At 47.3% G+C, this 17773-nt stretch overlaps 1 protein-coding gene across 2 annotated transcripts; it reads right to left on the bottom strand.

Moving 5' to 3' along the window:
• Nucleotides 1–2998: 2998 nt before the first annotated feature.
• Nucleotides 2999–6809, bottom strand: ZBTB42 (zinc finger and BTB domain containing 42). 2 transcript variants are annotated; one of them, XM_030950492.1, is made up of 2 exons: nucleotides 6744–6809; nucleotides 2999–5380 (listed from the first exon to the last, which is right to left on the bottom strand). In XM_030950492.1, exon 2 carries the CDS (start codon nucleotides 5364–5366, stop codon nucleotides 3939–3941), a length of 1428 nt encoding a protein of 475 aa, XP_030806352.1. In that variant the 5' UTR covers nucleotides 5367–5380; nucleotides 6744–6809; the 3' UTR covers nucleotides 2999–3938. The 2 variants fall into 2 exon arrangements, with proteins under 2 accessions (XP_030806352.1, XP_030806351.1); XM_030950491.1 differs by lacking the exon at nucleotides 6744–6809 and adding an exon at nucleotides 6100–6142.
• Between the last annotated feature and the right edge of the window lie 10964 nt (nucleotides 6810–17773).

The following is a 17773-nucleotide window of genomic DNA, read 5'->3' as shown; positions in this document are numbered from 1 at the left end:
ACCCTGAGGAGCAGCCAGCACGGACAGCTCGAGCCTTCTCCCTCCCAGTCCCAGCTCCTGCTAAACCCAGCCCAAGGATTGAGGCAGGTTAGGAGTGGGTCAGAGTCAGCTCCCCAAGGCTGGGAGAGATTCTGCACTTAAGAGAACGCCCTCATGCCAGTCAGCCAGCACTGTGCTGGGTCTGTATGAAGGTGCTGCGCTGTCCTCACACACCATGTCACCCCTGTGCTCACAGGTTTGTCACCGGGCCACCACCAGCATCACTGGGGACAGCGCTGGCCCACAGCTCCCCCGGGGCATCCAGGCAGCACTGGGCCCCAAAACAGCCCCAAAAACCCTGGTCAAAATGCAGAAGTGGTGCTGGGTTAGGTCCAGCCCAGGCACTAAGGAAATGTTCAGTCAGGCTCTGACTGAGACACGGCAGCTCCTTACACGCCTAAAATTCCAGATGGCCCTGGAAAAGAAAGACATTATTAAAGTATATTGTAATAATTCTTTTTTAAAGTGGCAAATTATAAAGTACTTGCAATTAAAGTAATCGTTATTAATACATCATAAAAAATGGCAAACACCACGCCCCTTCTGCTAAAGGGGGGAGGAAGCTCAAAGCTTACAATTCTAGCACGTTTTATTTCACGTAAATTTATAAAGACAACAATCCTAGTCACGATTGTCACATTGTACAGCACATACCAATACAGTTGCAAACAGAACTCCACGCAAAACTAAGCGCTAACAGTAGCCTGAATCACTCTTCCTGCGATTGTCGTATCTAGACTAACAGTATTACACTAACACTGAAGGAAAAATAGTTCACTATAAAACAGTGATAGAACATTTTTATAAAATATATTCCGTTCCAATAGCTTTTCTACATACTGTATACTATAAAACTCTCCCACAAAAATTAGTGTCTTTAAATATACATATTTAATCTGAACTGCACCAAGATTAAAAACAATTAAAAATATCAATGATTTTTTTTTTACATTAACTTCACAGTATTTGTTTGTAGTAGAAGACAAATCCAGTGTTTAAAATGCAGAGCAGGACTGTTCCCTATGGAGACAGCAACTGCCCCACGGAGAAATAGTTTATGAAGAGACAAGCCTTAAGTGTGCCATGTTTCAGTACTTCTCCATAGAGCCATGAACCATTTTGAAAACATGCTCCGAGCTATTGCAACTTAAAAATAAGAGACACACAGAGAAATAGCCAAAAAAAAAAGTCACCTTAAGAACAAAAATAAGTGCAAACATTTCTTTACTTTAGAAATTCAAGCTAAGAGGAGTGGGAACACAAATACCAGACTATGAGAACAGTGTGTTCATGATGTAGTCAAGGATGAGAAAGTATTTTTTTTTCTTATTAAAAAAAAAAACAAAACAAAAACAACTTTTGCCCCATATTCACTGCAGCACAGAGCATGCTCAAAGCATCAGTTTAATGAATTATTTCTATACTAAGATCAGACAAAAACTTGTTTCAACTTTTCCCTGCTCCATACGCTAATGATGTTCTTATGGCACATCCTATTTTATGATCTTCTAAAAAAAATAAAACAAACAGTAATTGAAGACTGAAATGCAAACAAAAGTGTCACAAGAATGCAAAATTAAGATTACCAGCTTCAGTAATGCTGACTCTACATTAAACTCTTTACATGTTGCTCAACATGCAAAACCCATTGTTATAAAATTTAAAGTGTAAATTAACTAGTTTTGAAATAGATTAACAGTAATAATTCCACTTCAAAAACAAAACAAAAAAATCTAATAAATACTATATCAAGTATCTTCAGGAGAAAAAAATAACTTAATTTTAGTAGAAAGAAAAATAACTTAATTTTACTAGATTTTGTTCAGTGCTATTTCCAATCACAGCAAAAATAAAAAAAGAAAAAAAAAAAAGAAAAAACTGATTAAGTAGAATAAGACCACAGTACCAAAGCCACTTATGTTCAAGATACAGTACTCTCCCATAACTTTCATATGTAACAGGTTCAGCAAAAATATTTTACAGTTGAGAAATTAAACTGAAAACAAACCCCAAAACTATAAATAAAAGCAAAATTTCACATTACATGTACATTCATAGTTTAAGAGATGAATAATAAGAGGCTGTAACAAGTATATCCTGATTTTCCTTAAAGAGGAAGTACTTATATTAAAAAAAAAAATTCAATCCCATATTATTTATGTAGGTAGTGCTCAGTTTTTGGACCAGAGGGGGGAAGGCATCGGGAAGGTTTTTCTTCATAAGATGCAATACAGTATTTTAAGCACAACTTTTAAAAATAATCTAAATCAGTGCTTCAAATTCATTTCAAAACACACACTTAAGTTTCACCAAACAACTCCAGGAGTGTCAAGAAAGCTGGTGAAGCAATGCTAATGCAGCAGAAGGACATTCACACCCCTCAGATATTATTATTATTATATTTCAGTCCCATGTACATGTACCTTGAATGGGTAATTTGACTGGAAGGGAACAAAGTGATATCCACCGACATGCACAGACCAAATGATGATCTAATAGGCAAGAAAGTGAATCATCTGGAGTAAAACTGGCTATAGTTACAGGCAGCCTCAGTTTACAAACAAACTAAAAAAAAAAAAAAAATTACCCCAAACAACTTCCCCTGAAAAGGTGGAAGAAGTCAGGCCATGCTTTCCCTCCAGCGGTTCATCTTCATGCTGCCTCTTGGGAACACCAGCAATTGCACACAATTTGGCTCAGAGGGAATTGCCAACTTCATAAAAATAAAATAAAATGTAATTTCATGCTGCTGGTTTTAGCATGGCAGCAAACTTTTCGGGCAAGACAGCAGGGCATCTCCTAATGCACAAGGCATGAGTCACTTTGAACTAGGAAACCCCAGAAACCTGGTATCAGGAGGGGTATTTGGCCACTTTGTAGCTGCTGTTCCCTCCAAGGGAGATGGGATCAGCCTCTGGATATCGATATGGGAATGAAAATATTCACATATTATACAATCTTTTTGTATGTCCTAGTGTGCATCCTTCAACATTTCGGGAGTGAATAGGCTGCATACAGAAAGTGTTTTTCCATCCACATTCTATGCTCAAAAGCAGCTTTTCAGCAGGTCAGCCCAGTGAGGAGGATGGGTGGGAAGGGAAAATTTAAGTCAAGTCCCAAGGCAAAAACTTCTCATTTAGATTTTAGGACCAACGGCAGAACAGTATTAATGGAATAAAGAGAATAAAAAATGACCAGTACCAAAGATGCAGCCAGGAATCCTCAACCCCTGCAAAATCTGGGCCAATTCAATGTCTCATCTAGCTCTAGAAAATAAAAGCACATCTGCCCACTCTGCAATGAGTGGACAGGTTTCTCTACACCAAAATTTAAATCATAGTTCATCTCTTCAGATGTTTCTCTGCAACACACAGAGGGCATTTGGGGAACTTAATGGAAGCCAAATTTTTCTCCAGAATGTGCTGATAATCTTTTTCAAAAAAAAAAAAAAAAAAAAAAGTTAAAAAAAAAAAGGAAAAGAAAACCCAAACCAACAAAACCCTGACCACAAAGCAAGTACTTCCAGTGTGAAAACTGATGCTAAATCATTGCAGAATTACTTAAGATCATTTCACATTAATAATGTAACATGGGTGCACAAGAGAAGACCTAAAGGACCGTGCTAGGGAGGGTGGCAGGGAAAGGGGGGAGATGGAGAGGTGGAAGGATTGCATTAAAAGGCCTCTGGAGTGTATACCGCTGCATCTTTTAAAGATCATATACCTGAAGTGAATATCACCAAAACAAAATAAAGGAAAGGGAGGAGAAAAACAAAATTAAAATTCTGATGCTGCCTTTTTTTTTTTCCTGTTTTGTTTTAAAAGGCTTGGGGGGGGGGTTGTAGATGTTAAAAAAAAAACAACAAAAAACCAAACTAAACAAAACAGAAGTCACACATCTCAAACAACCAAGGACTTTACAAGGCCACAATGAAATTTGCGGATATGTCTGTAGAGATCCCCGGACTGCGTGAAGCGTCTCTCGCACCACTTGCACCCGTGGGGTTTCTCCCTGGTGTGCACGACCGCGTGCCGGCTGAGGTTGTGGGAATACTGGAAGCTCTTCCCGCACTGGCCGCAGGTGTAGGGCTTCTCCCCCGAGTGAGTCCTCTCGTGCCTCTTGAGCGTGTACATGCAGGAAAAAGTCTTTCCGCAGAGGGTGCAAGTGGGCACCGACCCGTCGGGGGACAGGCGGGTCCGCGAGCCGTCCTTGTCACGGAAGTGAGAGCTCAGGTGCAGCTGAAGGATGTGCGGGCTCGGGAACACCTTGCTACAGAGGGGACAAATGCAGATATGCCCAGGAGGCACCAGGACGCCCGAGGAGATGTCCGACGAATCCATGTCGTCCTCGCTCTCGTCTCGCTCTTGATCTATATCCTCCTCTCGGGCATGAGAGCTGCCATTCCCCGCGAACATGTGTCCTAACCCTGTCACTAGGCTTTTGGCTGAATTCCCAAAATGCTGACTCTCTGGACTCCTGGCTTCGCTGTCCTCCTGATCTGACAGCAAGTCTTGTTCATCTTTAACAAGTGGCTCGGTACCCTGCTGCTGGCTGTCGGAAGCCAGCTGTCCAAAGACATAGGAGGGGTGTAAGGAATCTCTCCCCGGCACGGGCTTGAAAGACAAATCCAGCGCGCAGTCCACATCACTCGAAGCCAGGGGATGGTTAACAGACCTTTGGGACAAAGGTCCTGTGGAACTATTGACATTAGCCTTTGTTTTTCCAGCTGCTGCGGCGCACGGTTCTGCCTCTGTCGGCACAGAGCTGACACTTATATGATCAGAGGACCAGGCGGGGTGACTGCTGACCTTTTCTTTGCCTGCTGCTCTCTCGTATTCTGCAACGCTGAATTTTTGTTTGTTTCCTGGGTCAAACTCGTGGACCAGGGGCACTCCGGCGTCTAGAAAATGCTCCGCTTTCTCCACACTAGCCGCCTCATCATTAATCTTCTCTTCGGAACATAATTCTTTATCTTTCAACTTGCCCTTGCAGACTTTCACAATGTCATACATGTGAAGGTAGCTCGCCGCAGCCAGCACATCTTCCACTGGGAGACTGTTGAATTCCAGCTTTCCCTCGTACATGAATTCGAGCAGCAGGCTGAAGGCAGGGGCTGTGACAATGTCACTGTTCAGATGCACAATATCCCTTTTGTCTAACTGGTCCCTGTAGAAAAGATGGAAGTACATACTGCAAGAGGCAAGAACAGCTCTGTGAGCTCTGAATTGAGCTTCTCCAACTAAAACAGTACAGTCACACAGGAAGCCCTGGTGACGCTGCTGACTCAGACACTGCAGCAACTGGCGGCTATGGTCTGGAAACTCCATTCTTCCTTCATAACCTGTTCAAAACAGGAAAAACTTGAATGCTACTGTAAACTAAAGCCTCCTAGCAGCTGTAACAAACAGATCGGCTTTTTGGTAACCCAAGCCAAAGAAACAGCCTTGGAGATAACATTTACTGTTAATTGTCTGTAATAGTTTTATTAAGGGGGGGGAGGAAAAAAAAAAAACACCAACACAACATGTTTCTCATCCTTTCGCACCTGCTCCGAACAGGAAAAACTTGATTGTAAGTAAACAAAAGCTAGTAAAGCAGCAGCCCCTCCAACCTTTGTTTCTCCCACTAAGCACTTTAATAAAATTATGCACAGGAAAGCGCACACACACCCCCGAAAAGAAAAAAAAAGCATCAACTCCCAGGCTGTCTTCCCAGCAACGCTAACTTGGGGCATCTTTTAATAAAGCATATTCCCCGCGTCACGCAGCACACACACACACACACACACACACGCACATTTAAACTTTATACTCAGTCGTTATGCACCGAATCACAACAAAACAGCGGCGGCTGGTGCTGGGGGAGCGGCGGCTCTGCGGGGAGGGGGGCGAGAGGCCCCGGCCCCCGCATGCAAAAAGGGCGGGGGGGATAAAGGGGGGAGGAAAAAAAAAAGTTTCCCTGGAAGTTATTAAAAGGCAAGAAGGAAAATAAGCGGCGGAAGGCCGGCGGGAGGGCAGGACGGAGGCTGCAGCCGGCTGCGTGCCGCGGCCAGGCGCTTACCTTGCGCGGGGCGCGGCGGGGCCGGCCGCGGGCGCGGAGCCGGGCGGGCAGGAGGGAGCGCGGTGCGAGTGCGACCGAGGCGCGGCGGGAGGGAGGGGGGGAGAGAGAGAGAGGCAGGCGGGAGGGAGGAGGAGGGAGGGAAGGAGGAGTGCTCGGTTTGCTAATTACACCGCAAGCTGGAGAGTCAGCTGCTCTGACTTCACTGCGATGGAAATGCTACCTCCAGCTGTGCGCCTTTTAATGCCATATGTTACTCCAAATCTCGCTACCAGCCAACCACAGCTTGCTGCCTTTTAAAGTTCCAGCAGCCCCATTTATAGCCCGCGATTAAATCCCACAAACTTGCCCCGAGCCCGCCCCCCCCTCTCCGACACTCTCGCCACCACCAGCCCCCAGCCCGGACCCCACCTCCCGCCGCAAAGTTGCTCCCCGCAGCCCGCCGCTGTGACCTTCGCCGGTGCCCGGCTCCGCGCAGCGCTGGGGGGGCCGCCAAGGGGAAGCACCGCGGAGCCGCTCCTGGGATCTCCCCCTTCCACAGCCGCGCTCCCCAACTTTGCGGGGAGCACTTTCCCCCGCCGGGGTGTGGCGTGGCGGCGAGTTCCCCCCGCGCTGCCCCGCTCCGCGGGTCCCCCCGCGTTACTCACCGGCGGGCGGCAGCGGCGGCGCTCGGCGTCCGCATGTGCGCGGCGGCGGCGGCGGCGCGGGCGCTCCGCGGGCGCGGCGCGAGGCTGTGGCGGAGCAGGTTGTTCGCCGGCCGCTCTCGCGATACTTTGGCCGCTGCGCGCCGCGGGTGCGGGCGAGGGTGCGGTGGCGAGCGGCCGTGTTCCCGTCTGGAGCACACAATGGCCCCGCCGCCCCGGCCAGCCCCGCCGCCGCCGGCCGGTGCGCGCTGCCGGCTGCGCCCTCCCCCTCGCCGCCTCCTCCTCCTCCTCCTCCTCCCTCCTCCCGCTGCTGCCGCCGCCGCTGCTGCTGCTGCTGCCGCCCTCCCCTCCCGGCCGCTGCATTGGCAGCGCCGCCGTCCTGCTCCCAACTCCGCTGCGCCGCCGCGGACAGGGCGCGCCCGCCCGCCCGCCCGCCCGCTGCAGCCCGACGTGCCGCGGAGCGCGGGGCCGGGGCTGCGCGGCCGCGGGAGATGCGCGGAGCCGGGCCCGCCGCGGGGCTGGGGCGAGGGGCGCGGCGCTGCCCCCCCGGCACTCACACACACGGATACACAGACACACACGTATACACAGCCCGGGTTTGTCTGTCGTTGCGCGCCAGCTGATAAATACCCAAATGCCGACGGATTTCTCAAGATGACCTTTTGGATAGTTGATTTGAATTTTAAATTTTAATTAGCTGTAATCGCATCAGAAGTGAGCGCCCTGCGAGGAGGGGGCGCGGGGTTCCCGCCGGGGCTCCCAGCCCGGTCGCGGCCGGCAGACGCGGCCGAAAGCCGCCGGGAGCTGCGGCTGCCGGAGCCCCGGTGCCGCTGCCCGGGATGTCGCGGCTCTGGCTTGTCCCGGAGCCTCGGGGCTGCAGCAGCGCCCGGAGGGGAGGCAGGGGGCTGTGGGTTGAGGCTCCGGGTCGAGGTGGATGTTGACGTTTTTGAGGGATGAATGTGAGAGTGCTGGTGGGTAAGGCGGAGTGGAGGGGTAGCGGAGCAGCGGGGGCACTTCAGAGTTCCCCTGCGAACGCCGTGCGTGGTGCCAGCTGGAGTCTCCAGACTGTGCTTTAGTCTCCAACAAGTACAGCAGGCAAACTCCTTTCCCTTTCCTTCCTCTAGGTTGCTTTGCGTAGATTGTAATATCTGCAAAATAGCAACTTTTTTTTTTTAATTAATCCACTTTCCCCACATTTTTCTACAATGGTAGCATTAGCACCTTAAAACATCAGGTTTAATTTGGATTTAATCTAATTTAATTTGGATCTCTGATATACTAAGGCTCTTTGTCACAGGAGCTGTGGTCTGCATCACCAACACCACTTTTCTTCCACAGACCTCAACTCTTTAACTCCATTGGCAGTGAATGCCAGGGTATTTGGGTGGGTTTGAGCATTAATGATTGCACTGTCACAAAGCCCTTCTCAGAGTAGCAGTATTTGGTAATACTGTCAGCTGTAAGGTTCAAATTGGAAAAGTCCAGCTCAGAATGTGGAGGTGCCCAGCTTCAGCAAAAGAGTTAAAGGTCCTGGGGTTAAATCTGTCATCCATTCAGTAAAGCTGAGAGCTTTATCTATTTGTCCACCATGGCAGACAGGACTGGGAGCTCTGTCTGTTTAAAGACAGTGTCATCCTGCAGTCACAGCCTGCACAGGCTCCACCAAAACAGGAGCAATTTCTTCCCCAAAATGCAAGTGCAATCTCCATGAAGTTGCTCTGTGGATTTTTTAACTTGTGGAGTTTTGTTGTCTTTCTACATTGGAAATGTTGGCAGAATTTTGTACTTGTATGAATTAGGCTTCTTGGCAGTTTTGTGTAGCTAATAATTCATGTTACCCTTTCTCCTTTAATAAATAAATTGGTAAAAGACAAGATTACAAAAAGAACCCAGGTCTTAATTCCTATTTGGGTGCTGTAAGCTCAGTGTAATTGTCTACAATCTAGCAGTGTCTTATTTTTAGGAAGCCAATTACAATTTCACAGTAAGTCTGTGGTCATTATCGGGTTAGAAGTGTCAGAAAATACAACAGCATTCCCATTTCCTCTAAGTATCCATTTGGCATGTTGCTGGCTTGCTTTTTCAGGACTCAGACACACTATACTCACCTTCACACCAAGGCAACGCTGGGTACAATGCAGGTGTTGTACTGATTTAGCTACGGCTGTATAAAATACTGGTAGTACAACTCACTAATGTAAACAAGCACAAAGTCATTACTGGAAGCAAGGCAACAGGAAGAACTGCCCCAGAAACTTTATTCTGAGAGCTCCTGCGCTTCTGACAGCCCTGGTGAGAGCACGACAGGGTGAGCAAACGATCTGCTTTCCTCTCCCTGGCCCCTGAGCCCTCCTCAGGCTGAGGGCTCCCCTCCCACCAAGCCCAGAGGAGGCTCTGTTTTCAGTCCTTCCTCAGTGGAGCAGAGCCAGGCAGAGCTGCTTGGCCAATACAGAGCTTTGTGGCTGGTGCCTGTGCTCAGAGGAGAGCACAACCACTGTGCCACCAAACAGCAGGACGGCTGAGTGTGGATGGGGGCTGATGGAAGCTGTTGGGAGTGACTATGTTCAGCATCCTTGTGCAGCTGTGTGCATTCCCGGGTCTGGCTAAAACTCTCCTGAGCTCCAGCGAGCCTTTTGCTGCCTATGGAGCTTTCCAGAGTTGAGCAGAAAGCCCAGCTTTAGGGCAGAGAGAGTAAAAATCAGTGGTGCTGGCAGGGCTTCCACTTGCCAGGCAAGGCTAGCCCTGCTCCTGGTTGGTTTTGCTGCCTGGACACCAGCCAAAGCCCACAGAAATTAGTAGAAAAACCAACTGGATCAGGTCCATAAAGCCTGAGGACTCGCTTCCATTCTTACCCCTTTGATCCAACAAGAGTAGGTATTTACTGAGTGGGGCCTCTCTAGCCCTCTTTGTTGGCCAGATGCAGAAGCAGTAGCAACAGGTTTTTCATGCGATTTAATCGTTTTCTCTCTCACCGCATTGGGCAGAAGCCTCTTTGTGTTTGTTTCTACATGACTTCAGTGCTTTTATGTTCTTTTTTATTTTTAATAGGACATCTTCTTTGTGATAGTCCAGTTGTATTTCAGAGGGAGAGTCAGAGCCTGAGACTGTCTGATGCTTGCAGGATTGAAGCTATTTTAAGTGCATTGGTCATAGTGAGGTTTATTTGCAGAAGTTCTTCCAAACTTTTTCAAAGGCTGTTTTATCCCTTGCAGACAGCAGCGAGCATTAGAAGGACCAAATGCTTCATTCTCTCCTGTGAAACGGGGAGGAATTTAACCCCAAAAGATGCAGACCTGTTGGTGGTAAGACAAGGAGCTGCCCTTGGCATCCACGGGACTTCCCCAATTAGCAATCTCCTCCAGCACTTACCCTGCAGTCAAATCCAAGGTCAGCATTTGGGGGGGGTTGCTCAGTTTGCAGTCAAGTCATAAAAGTGGGCACGACTTTCCCAAAGATCTTTTCAAGCATGTCATCCAAGACTCCAGAAAGCATTAACTTGCCCTGCTGCCATTCCAGACATTAATCAGAGCATATATTGCAGACAGTCTCCTCAGCAGTGTTCTTATGTGAGTCGTATTTGTTTTATGGCTGTCCTGCTGATTTCTCCCCGATAACGAGACCCTGCGTGTGCTGCAGTATTTGTGAGAATATATTGGAGCAGCCAGGGCCATTGTCAAATCATCCTAGCAAATGGAGAGGCTGGTGGCACTAAGCTGCATGTATAAATTACATATTGTTCTATTTGCCATAACGTGGTTGTCAATAAGGCTGCATCAATCTAGGAACAGGCATTAAAATCAAAAAGGACTCTGCAGAGGTACCACTGGCACAGGTCACATTTGACTCTGCAGTGAGAGCTTGCAACATCCCTGTCCGAGCCAGCCAGGCATTTAATATCACACCTGTACCTTGGCTCCCCTGTCAGCTTTCACTCAGTTATTCATCTTCCATAGTTCCACTCAGCTTGTCTAGCCCTTAGCTTCTGGTTGTTTGGGTTTTTTACAGTCTGCTGTGTTCTGTTTTTCTGCAAATGGTAAATGAAGGTACCTTTTCAGCCTTTATAAAGCCATTGCTTTTTCAGTAAAGAGAGCATGCTTCTTGCTTTGCAATGGTGAAGGAAATTTGCATGGCATTGACAAGGCACACTCTTCTTTTAGAGTTTTTCCCCTCTTTCACTCTTGTTCATCACCCTGGCAACTGTATTTTGACATTGCTTGGGTTTTCTTTGCCAAATTAGTTTAAAAATTCAAATAAAATTAAGCAGGTTCCTTCCTTTTTAATATTTGTTTTATTTATTTATCAATGCCCAGGAAGGAATCTGAGAACCCACATTATAAAATAACAGGTGTATAAAAGTTTGTAGCAGGATATATACAGAAGGACAGTGAAAGACCATAAATATCAGTGGACAGTAAGAAACAAAATTGGTGTCTGCTTTGGGATCAGACATAAAATTTATCAAACCCAGACAAAAGTCTTTAAAACAGAAGTTGAGTTGCTGTATCCTCAGTAAGGGTCCAGTGTAGAGTTACTAATTTCTTATTAGAGGAGAGAATTTAATAGGCGTTGCTCTATTTGTAAGCAAATAATGCACCGTGTTAACAATGCACTTTATTTTGGTAACTCCCAGAAGAGACCTTAATACTGCAGAAGTGTTTTGCTGGATTAGGACTGGGAAATCTCAGGATGAAAATACTTGCTAAGCAAAAAAATATAACCTAGAATAAAAGGCTTTCATTCTAAAGATGTTCTCATACAACTTTTGCAGCAGTTCCTCAGAAAACACTTCGTCCTAGGATGAATCAATGTTACCACAACCACTGCCCTGAGCTTTGTAAGGCAGAGATCTGGCATAGTTATCCCACTATCTGCAAAAGGTCTCTTAAGCAGGATCCATTCCTCTCCTGGGACTTGTGGGGTTGGCAGAACATGTTCTTGGAACAAGTGTTGGGTTCCTCATTAGATAAATCAGCAATCTCAGGGCATAAAAGACTCTGTCTTTTCTCACATTGGGGTATATAATATCAGTCTTCTCTTTTGCTTTTCCATGAGTCTTCCAAATCAACCTAGCCTGAGTACAAACAAGCATCCCAAGATGCCTGTTAAAGTAAGAAAATCCCAAACATCTCTCTTTTCTCCATTGTCCATACCAAAACCTGCCTGTTACACAGTTCAGACTGTCCTTGCTACAATGCAATACCCACTCCTGCCCTCCCAAACACAGCCCCATGGCTGCAGCAATCACCTCTACTATTCCTTTATCCTTTTATCAGGTGCTGAATCAAAACCAAGCTGCCTGTTCCTACCTCCAAGACCCTCTTTAACTTGGAGTGCTCACACTGGTATCATCTTCTAACCCTATTCCTTACCCTCCTAGGATGTTTTCCTCTTCCCTCACCCTTGTATCCTTTTTGTGCTGGCCCCTTCAGCAAAGGCAAGTCCTGCTCTTTGCTGTGCCTCAACAGTGCCTTGGTGTTGCTCACCATGCAGTCAGAGGAGCTGGGATGAAGATTCCGGTGACACTGGATAGGAAGGATTTTGGGGTGACTCAGGGAGCTCTGTGCAGAAAGAAGCTGGGCTCAGTGGGCTGTCTCTGCTTGACTCCTTAGGGAGCCCGAATTCCAAACTTGTGCCTCTGAGAGCAGCCCAGCTCCAGGTATGGAGAGAGAAATGGGAGGCCAGGCATGAGGAGAGCAAGACAGACCATTTCTCTAGTCAAAATGAGCTGCTTTTGTCTCAGGGCTGTACAGTAGCCATCACACTGGTTGCTCCGCTTCCCTCTGATGTATTCCAGGTGGAGGGGAAGTCCAGAGAATGCCATGTAAGAAATGCAAATAAAAATGTCTTTCTAGACTTCCTTCTTTTATGTACTGTCTGCCAGCACCTTCGCTCTCCTCTTCTGCTGTTTTGCCTATGGATGTATTTTATGCTTTTATGTTGCTCTTCTGGTAAAAGAAGAATTACTTGCTGTGAGTTTACATAACTTGCCTTTTACTGCTCTGGAAATGAATACGGGACTTCAGTCTTAATTAGACTTTCAGTGTAAGTCCTGCTTTAATGAATCACTGAAAGATGTGAATAACATTAAGCTTCAGAATGTGGCTGCAGAGTTGGATACCTGAGGCTGATCACCCCACTGGGTCTGTGGGAGGATGAGCACTTAGTACTGAGGTGAAGGTGCAGTGAGGGGGAACAGACTCCCTGAAGCCTGAGTAAGTTTGGATTTAGATGCAGGTAGACCCCTGCCTGTGGAAGAGTTTTGATTTCAGAGCCTGTACTCGTGTATCCAACACTTTGCTCCTGCATCATGGCTTCACAACAAAGCGAGAGACTTCACTGCATCAGGAAGTTCAGGCTGAGATCCAGGCTATCACATTACCGAGTTCCTCTTGCAGCGCAGCGACCAGCCTGAGCTCCGCCTGCACCCAGGGAGGAGAGGGATTTCAGTAGTTTGCTCTTGGAAACAAAGTGGGATGGTAAAGATGTCAGAAAATGTACAAAGCCTCGGGAAAAAAATATATACTCCCGATGCTTTTGCGAAGTGTCTGTCTCATCTGGTGAGCCTGGTGACACTTGCTGAAGAGCAAAAGACACTCAGCACCACACTCAAGCTGGAGGCCAGCCCATAGCAGTTAATAAGTGAAAGGAACAACCTGGAATGGTGATCACCTGCCGGGGACCTGCGGGTGTCGCTGGTAGGATGTCACCTGGTCACAGCACAGTGGGATGAACGGAGCACTGCTGTGGAAATGGTGCTGGTGGCCATTTGTGACAAAAAGGGGTTTTGTAGAAGCTGGCATGACGATGTAAGGCTCCTTTGCAGAAGACAAGGAAGGGGCCAAACTAAAAGTAAAACTAAATGGACTGGGAGAGTTGCAGAAGTAGCAGTGGGCCAAAACCCCGTGGTTTTTACATCTCCCTTTTTTGTCTGACCTTCATGACCCAGACTTGATGATGTGCCATGGGGGAATGGACCCCTGGGCTGGGGTGACTGTAGGACGCAAGGTTTTTGTAGCCAGCAGTGTACATGGTGTGATGTGCTGCTGCTCATGCCTGCCTTTAATTCCATAGTCCAAAAGGCTAAGTGCTTACTCTCAGCTGAGTGAAGCAGAGATAGCCTCCAGCTCTAGTCCAGAGCAACGTTCAAACTACACCTTTGTAATCAGGATACTCTCAGGCTCTCTGCTGCATCTTAGTGATGAATATGGGAGAGGATTTGTAACTACATGCATTTATACCAGACTCCTAAGAAGGCAGGGACAGAAAAGGAAAGCAGAGGTCCTTTTAAGATCAGTTCTAACAAAAATATAGTTAAAGAGGATTTTTTTAAAATTTGGTTATTGAGAGTTACCTGAATTCCCCCAGCTCTTCCAGCACTGCGTTTGATGTGGAGTCAATACTGAGAAGATCAGCCCTGATGGAAAATCTGAAATCCAAACAATTTCTCTCTCCTAATTTGGAGATCAGATTGCCCATTTGATTCATGTATACAGGTAAGGTGGGCAAAAGTAGCAAAAATTATATAGAGCAGAGATGAGAAATAAAGGAATTGCAAGGTAAATGATGTTTGGAATCATAGGGAACTCTGGGAAAATAAGCAAACACCAAGGAACAGTAAAAGGATAAAAATGGCAAAAAAAAGTACATTTTATTTACTGGAAAAATAAGACGGGTAAAGGCTAAATCCCACAATCCTTTACTCATGCAAGGATTCCTGTTGACTTAAATACTTGTGTAAAGTATTTCTCTGGGTAAAGGAATTGTTGGACTGTGTCCAAACCTGGGTTAAGGTTGATGTTTTCACAGAGGCAGCAGCCTTTCGTATGCCACCCTGGGTAGCAAACGGCATCCACGGGACACGTCTTACAGGACACACCGCACAAGTGAACAAACAACAACAAAAAGCAGCCTCTGCTGAAGTGCCTGGGATGCTCAGGGTGGCAGGGGGCTGGCAGGAAGGTGACTCAGTGCCTGGAGGAAGGGTCGGGGGTGCTGGCTCCGCGGACCCTCGGCCGGAGCTCACGGCTGCCAGCACAAACTCACACAAGTTGTTCTGGCGCCTGGCCTAGAACAACACGGGGCTGTTTTTTCCCTTTTGTGCTCAACTCTGTTGCACTGGGACAGCGTGAGATTTTTAATTTTATATGCAGAAGGAAGAAAGAATTCGACCTTTTCTTTTTTTTTTTTTTTTGCTTTTCTGTTTCTCCACTGTACTTATCTTTATGTGTGGCGGTGTTACAAGGCCAGGTCAGCAAATACTTTATTCCAGTGGCAAGTTTTTGTGCAAAGGTCACAAGGGGTTGCTGTGAGTGATCAGGGCACTTCTAATAGTCTCAGACAGATGTGCTGCTCCCACCTTTAATTTTCTGCTTCTTCTGTGGGCTGCCAGGTCCAGCTGTTGCAGAAAGAGGAAGAGAACAACAAGTAGAGCAGTAGAAGGGAGGAGTTTGGTGCTTAAAGCCTGACAGAAAAATGAGATAAAAAGTCCTGTCTCCCCTGTGCCCTGCTCTTGGCACCAGTGACTCAGGGAGCCACGTTGCAAACCTTGCACTTGTCCAGGTGTGCCTCAATGGAGATGCAGAACTCTGGCCAGCCACAGCTCTTCCCACACCTTCAGCAGAGCCATCAGAGTGAGCCTGCATGTACCTGCCCAGCAGCACCAGCGAAGGCTCCACTCTGCCAACGTGAGCCCAGTCTGAGAAAGAACTGCTCATCATCCTTATCCTCTTCCAGAACTTTGCATTAGGCGCCATGAACATGCACAGCCCTGGTGTCACTGAGGCTGAACTCCAGGCAGGTGCTCCCTGGATCAGGACCTAAATGGTTAATTTTCAAGTGGCTTCTTAGAGCAGATGTTCCCATGTGTATCCCCTCCTTCCTTCTTCTGACACATTTCCTACACAAACAGCAGATTGCATTGCTGCTGTCCTTTTGATCTGTGGGAGGGGGAGGAAAATCCCACACAAATGATATTAGTTCTCTTTTCAGGCAGGCTGGTGGTGGTGGGTATGGGCATGTGCCTCCCTCCCACCTCTCCCTGCCCAGATGCTTTTTCTGGGACTTTCTTCTTTAGTCCCTGCCCACTTCTGGAGCTGCTTTTGAGGTTGCTTACCTTAAAGTCTGGAAAGAAAGAGGAGGTAAGGGTGGGCAAATTGCAAAACACTGCTGTCTGTCTAAACACATCCAGAGGCTGGGGATGCCTGGATGCCTGGATGCCTGCTTCATCTGCTGCCACCCTGCTGGCTCTTGTGCTTGGGTATCTGCACTCCTTGTGGGCGCTGATGAGTTAAGCCACACTGCCTGGGTGAGGCTTAAGTTCTTACCAGTCAGGAGACTCTCTTTGAGCTTATGCCTAGATCATTCCCAATCCCAAACTTAGTGTCCAGCCACGTAGTCTCAGGCTGGTTGCTGAGGGGCAGCTCTTGCAGCCTCTGTGAGAGGTGACTCAGGGTGGGGTGGCAGGAAACTGCAGGGTCAGATTATTAAGGGGAGATCAGGCCTTCCCTCCTTCTTCCAGGATAAGAACCAGGAACAGCAGAAAACTCAGCAAGATTGTGGGTTCAGGATGAGTTAAAGGAGGTGATTCTCTATGGGAATGTAGTTCAGGTGTGTAAGTTTGAATTTAGATTCATCTCCTTGGTACAGCACCTCTGGGGTGTCAAGGCTGCATGGGTTTGGAGGACCATGAGAAAATTTCATGGTTAATAAATTCATCAAAAGGTGTCAAATGCAATGCACAGATTTGGGCTTATAAAGCCACACAGTGCTGACAGCATGAAAATATTCTGGGGTAGCATCACTGATTGCTTACCCTGTTCTTACATTCATCTGACCACATCACTGCTGTTCTATTTTGGAGAGAAGACACTAGACTTGATGTTCCTCCGGTCTGTCCCAGGATGACCTTTGTTTGTACATTATTATCCTGAGACAGAGAAGAAAGCTTCCTGTCACTCTGCTATGGGTGGCAGTTGCAGAAGCCCTCAAGATGTGTGATGGGGAAGATGGAGTCAAGGTGTGGTGGAGATGATGGAGTCAAGGTGTGGTGGCCACTAATTTTTCTAGCATCACCCACCTGTGACTTGGCTGAGGTGAACAAAACAGCTCTGCCTGAGCTCCTTCCTAGAAAGACCAGCATTGCTGTTCAGGAAGGAATTTTTGGGATGTCTGGAGGGCTTTACACTGCCAGTGTCCCTGGCTCTGCCACAGCAGCAATGTGGGTGCATTGACACAGGGCAGGATGCACATGTGAAGTAGCCTAGCACTGAGCTGGCAGCTGCTGAGACATCTAAACGTAGACAGTGGAGTTTCAGAAATCAGATCTTTTTCTTTTTTTTTTTTTTGGTCTTTTTTCCCCTGCTTTAGCATCATCCTCATTTCTAACCCTCAGCAGTGGGCTTATAGCATCAGTGCTCTCTCCCATGGCCTTTGGAGGCTCCCATAACAAACACCTGATTGTTATGAGGTCGATGATTCTTGAGGCAGGGGATGGGAAGGCTCAGACGTGACACTGTGACCAGCCAAAGCAGCAAGGCAGGGAGTGACTGATTGAAATGCTCTAAATAACAAATTCTTTTAAACCAAAACCAATTCCAAAGAGACTCTGCATATTTGCAGATGTTATTCATATAGAAGGAGAATCAAATATCATCAAATAACCCACTAAGCTTGACTTGCTCACTGGCTTAGATGGGATAAGCTAAGCTTTGCATGTTATTTCGCTCGATTTCTTGAGCTTGTAACCAGAACCAGGCAGTTTGCAGCAGTCAGCCCTCACGTGCAATTCAGCTCCTTCTTCTGTTGCTAAATTTATTAAAATTGCCCAAGAGTGTGCACTGGAGCCATCTCCATGTGGCTGTTCACCAGCATTTCTGCAGAGACATCGAGTACACGGGGATCCTGGGCGGGCTGTGTGTGTGGGGGAGGGCGTGTGCAGCCATGAGGGCTGGCTGGCCTCTGCCAGCACCTCTGCCTTCCCAGAACATCTGGGAAAGAGCCAGAACATCTGCCCCTGGCACAGGCCACCGGCCTCA

The sequence above is a fragment of the Camarhynchus parvulus genome, chromosome 5 (assembly GCF_901933205.1).
Source record: "Camarhynchus parvulus chromosome 5, STF_HiC, whole genome shotgun sequence".
Taxonomy (NCBI): Eukaryota; Metazoa; Chordata; class Aves; order Passeriformes; family Thraupidae; genus Camarhynchus; species Camarhynchus parvulus.
Note: the sequence above shows the minus strand (reverse complement) of the source record. Positions and strands in the feature narration are given on the sequence as shown.

Excerpts from the sequence above, each read along its gene's own strand:
- ZBTB42 (XM_030950492.1), bottom strand. The coding sequence starts at position 5,366 with ATGGAGTTTCCAGACCATAGCCGCCAGTTGCTGCAGTGTCTGAGTCAG.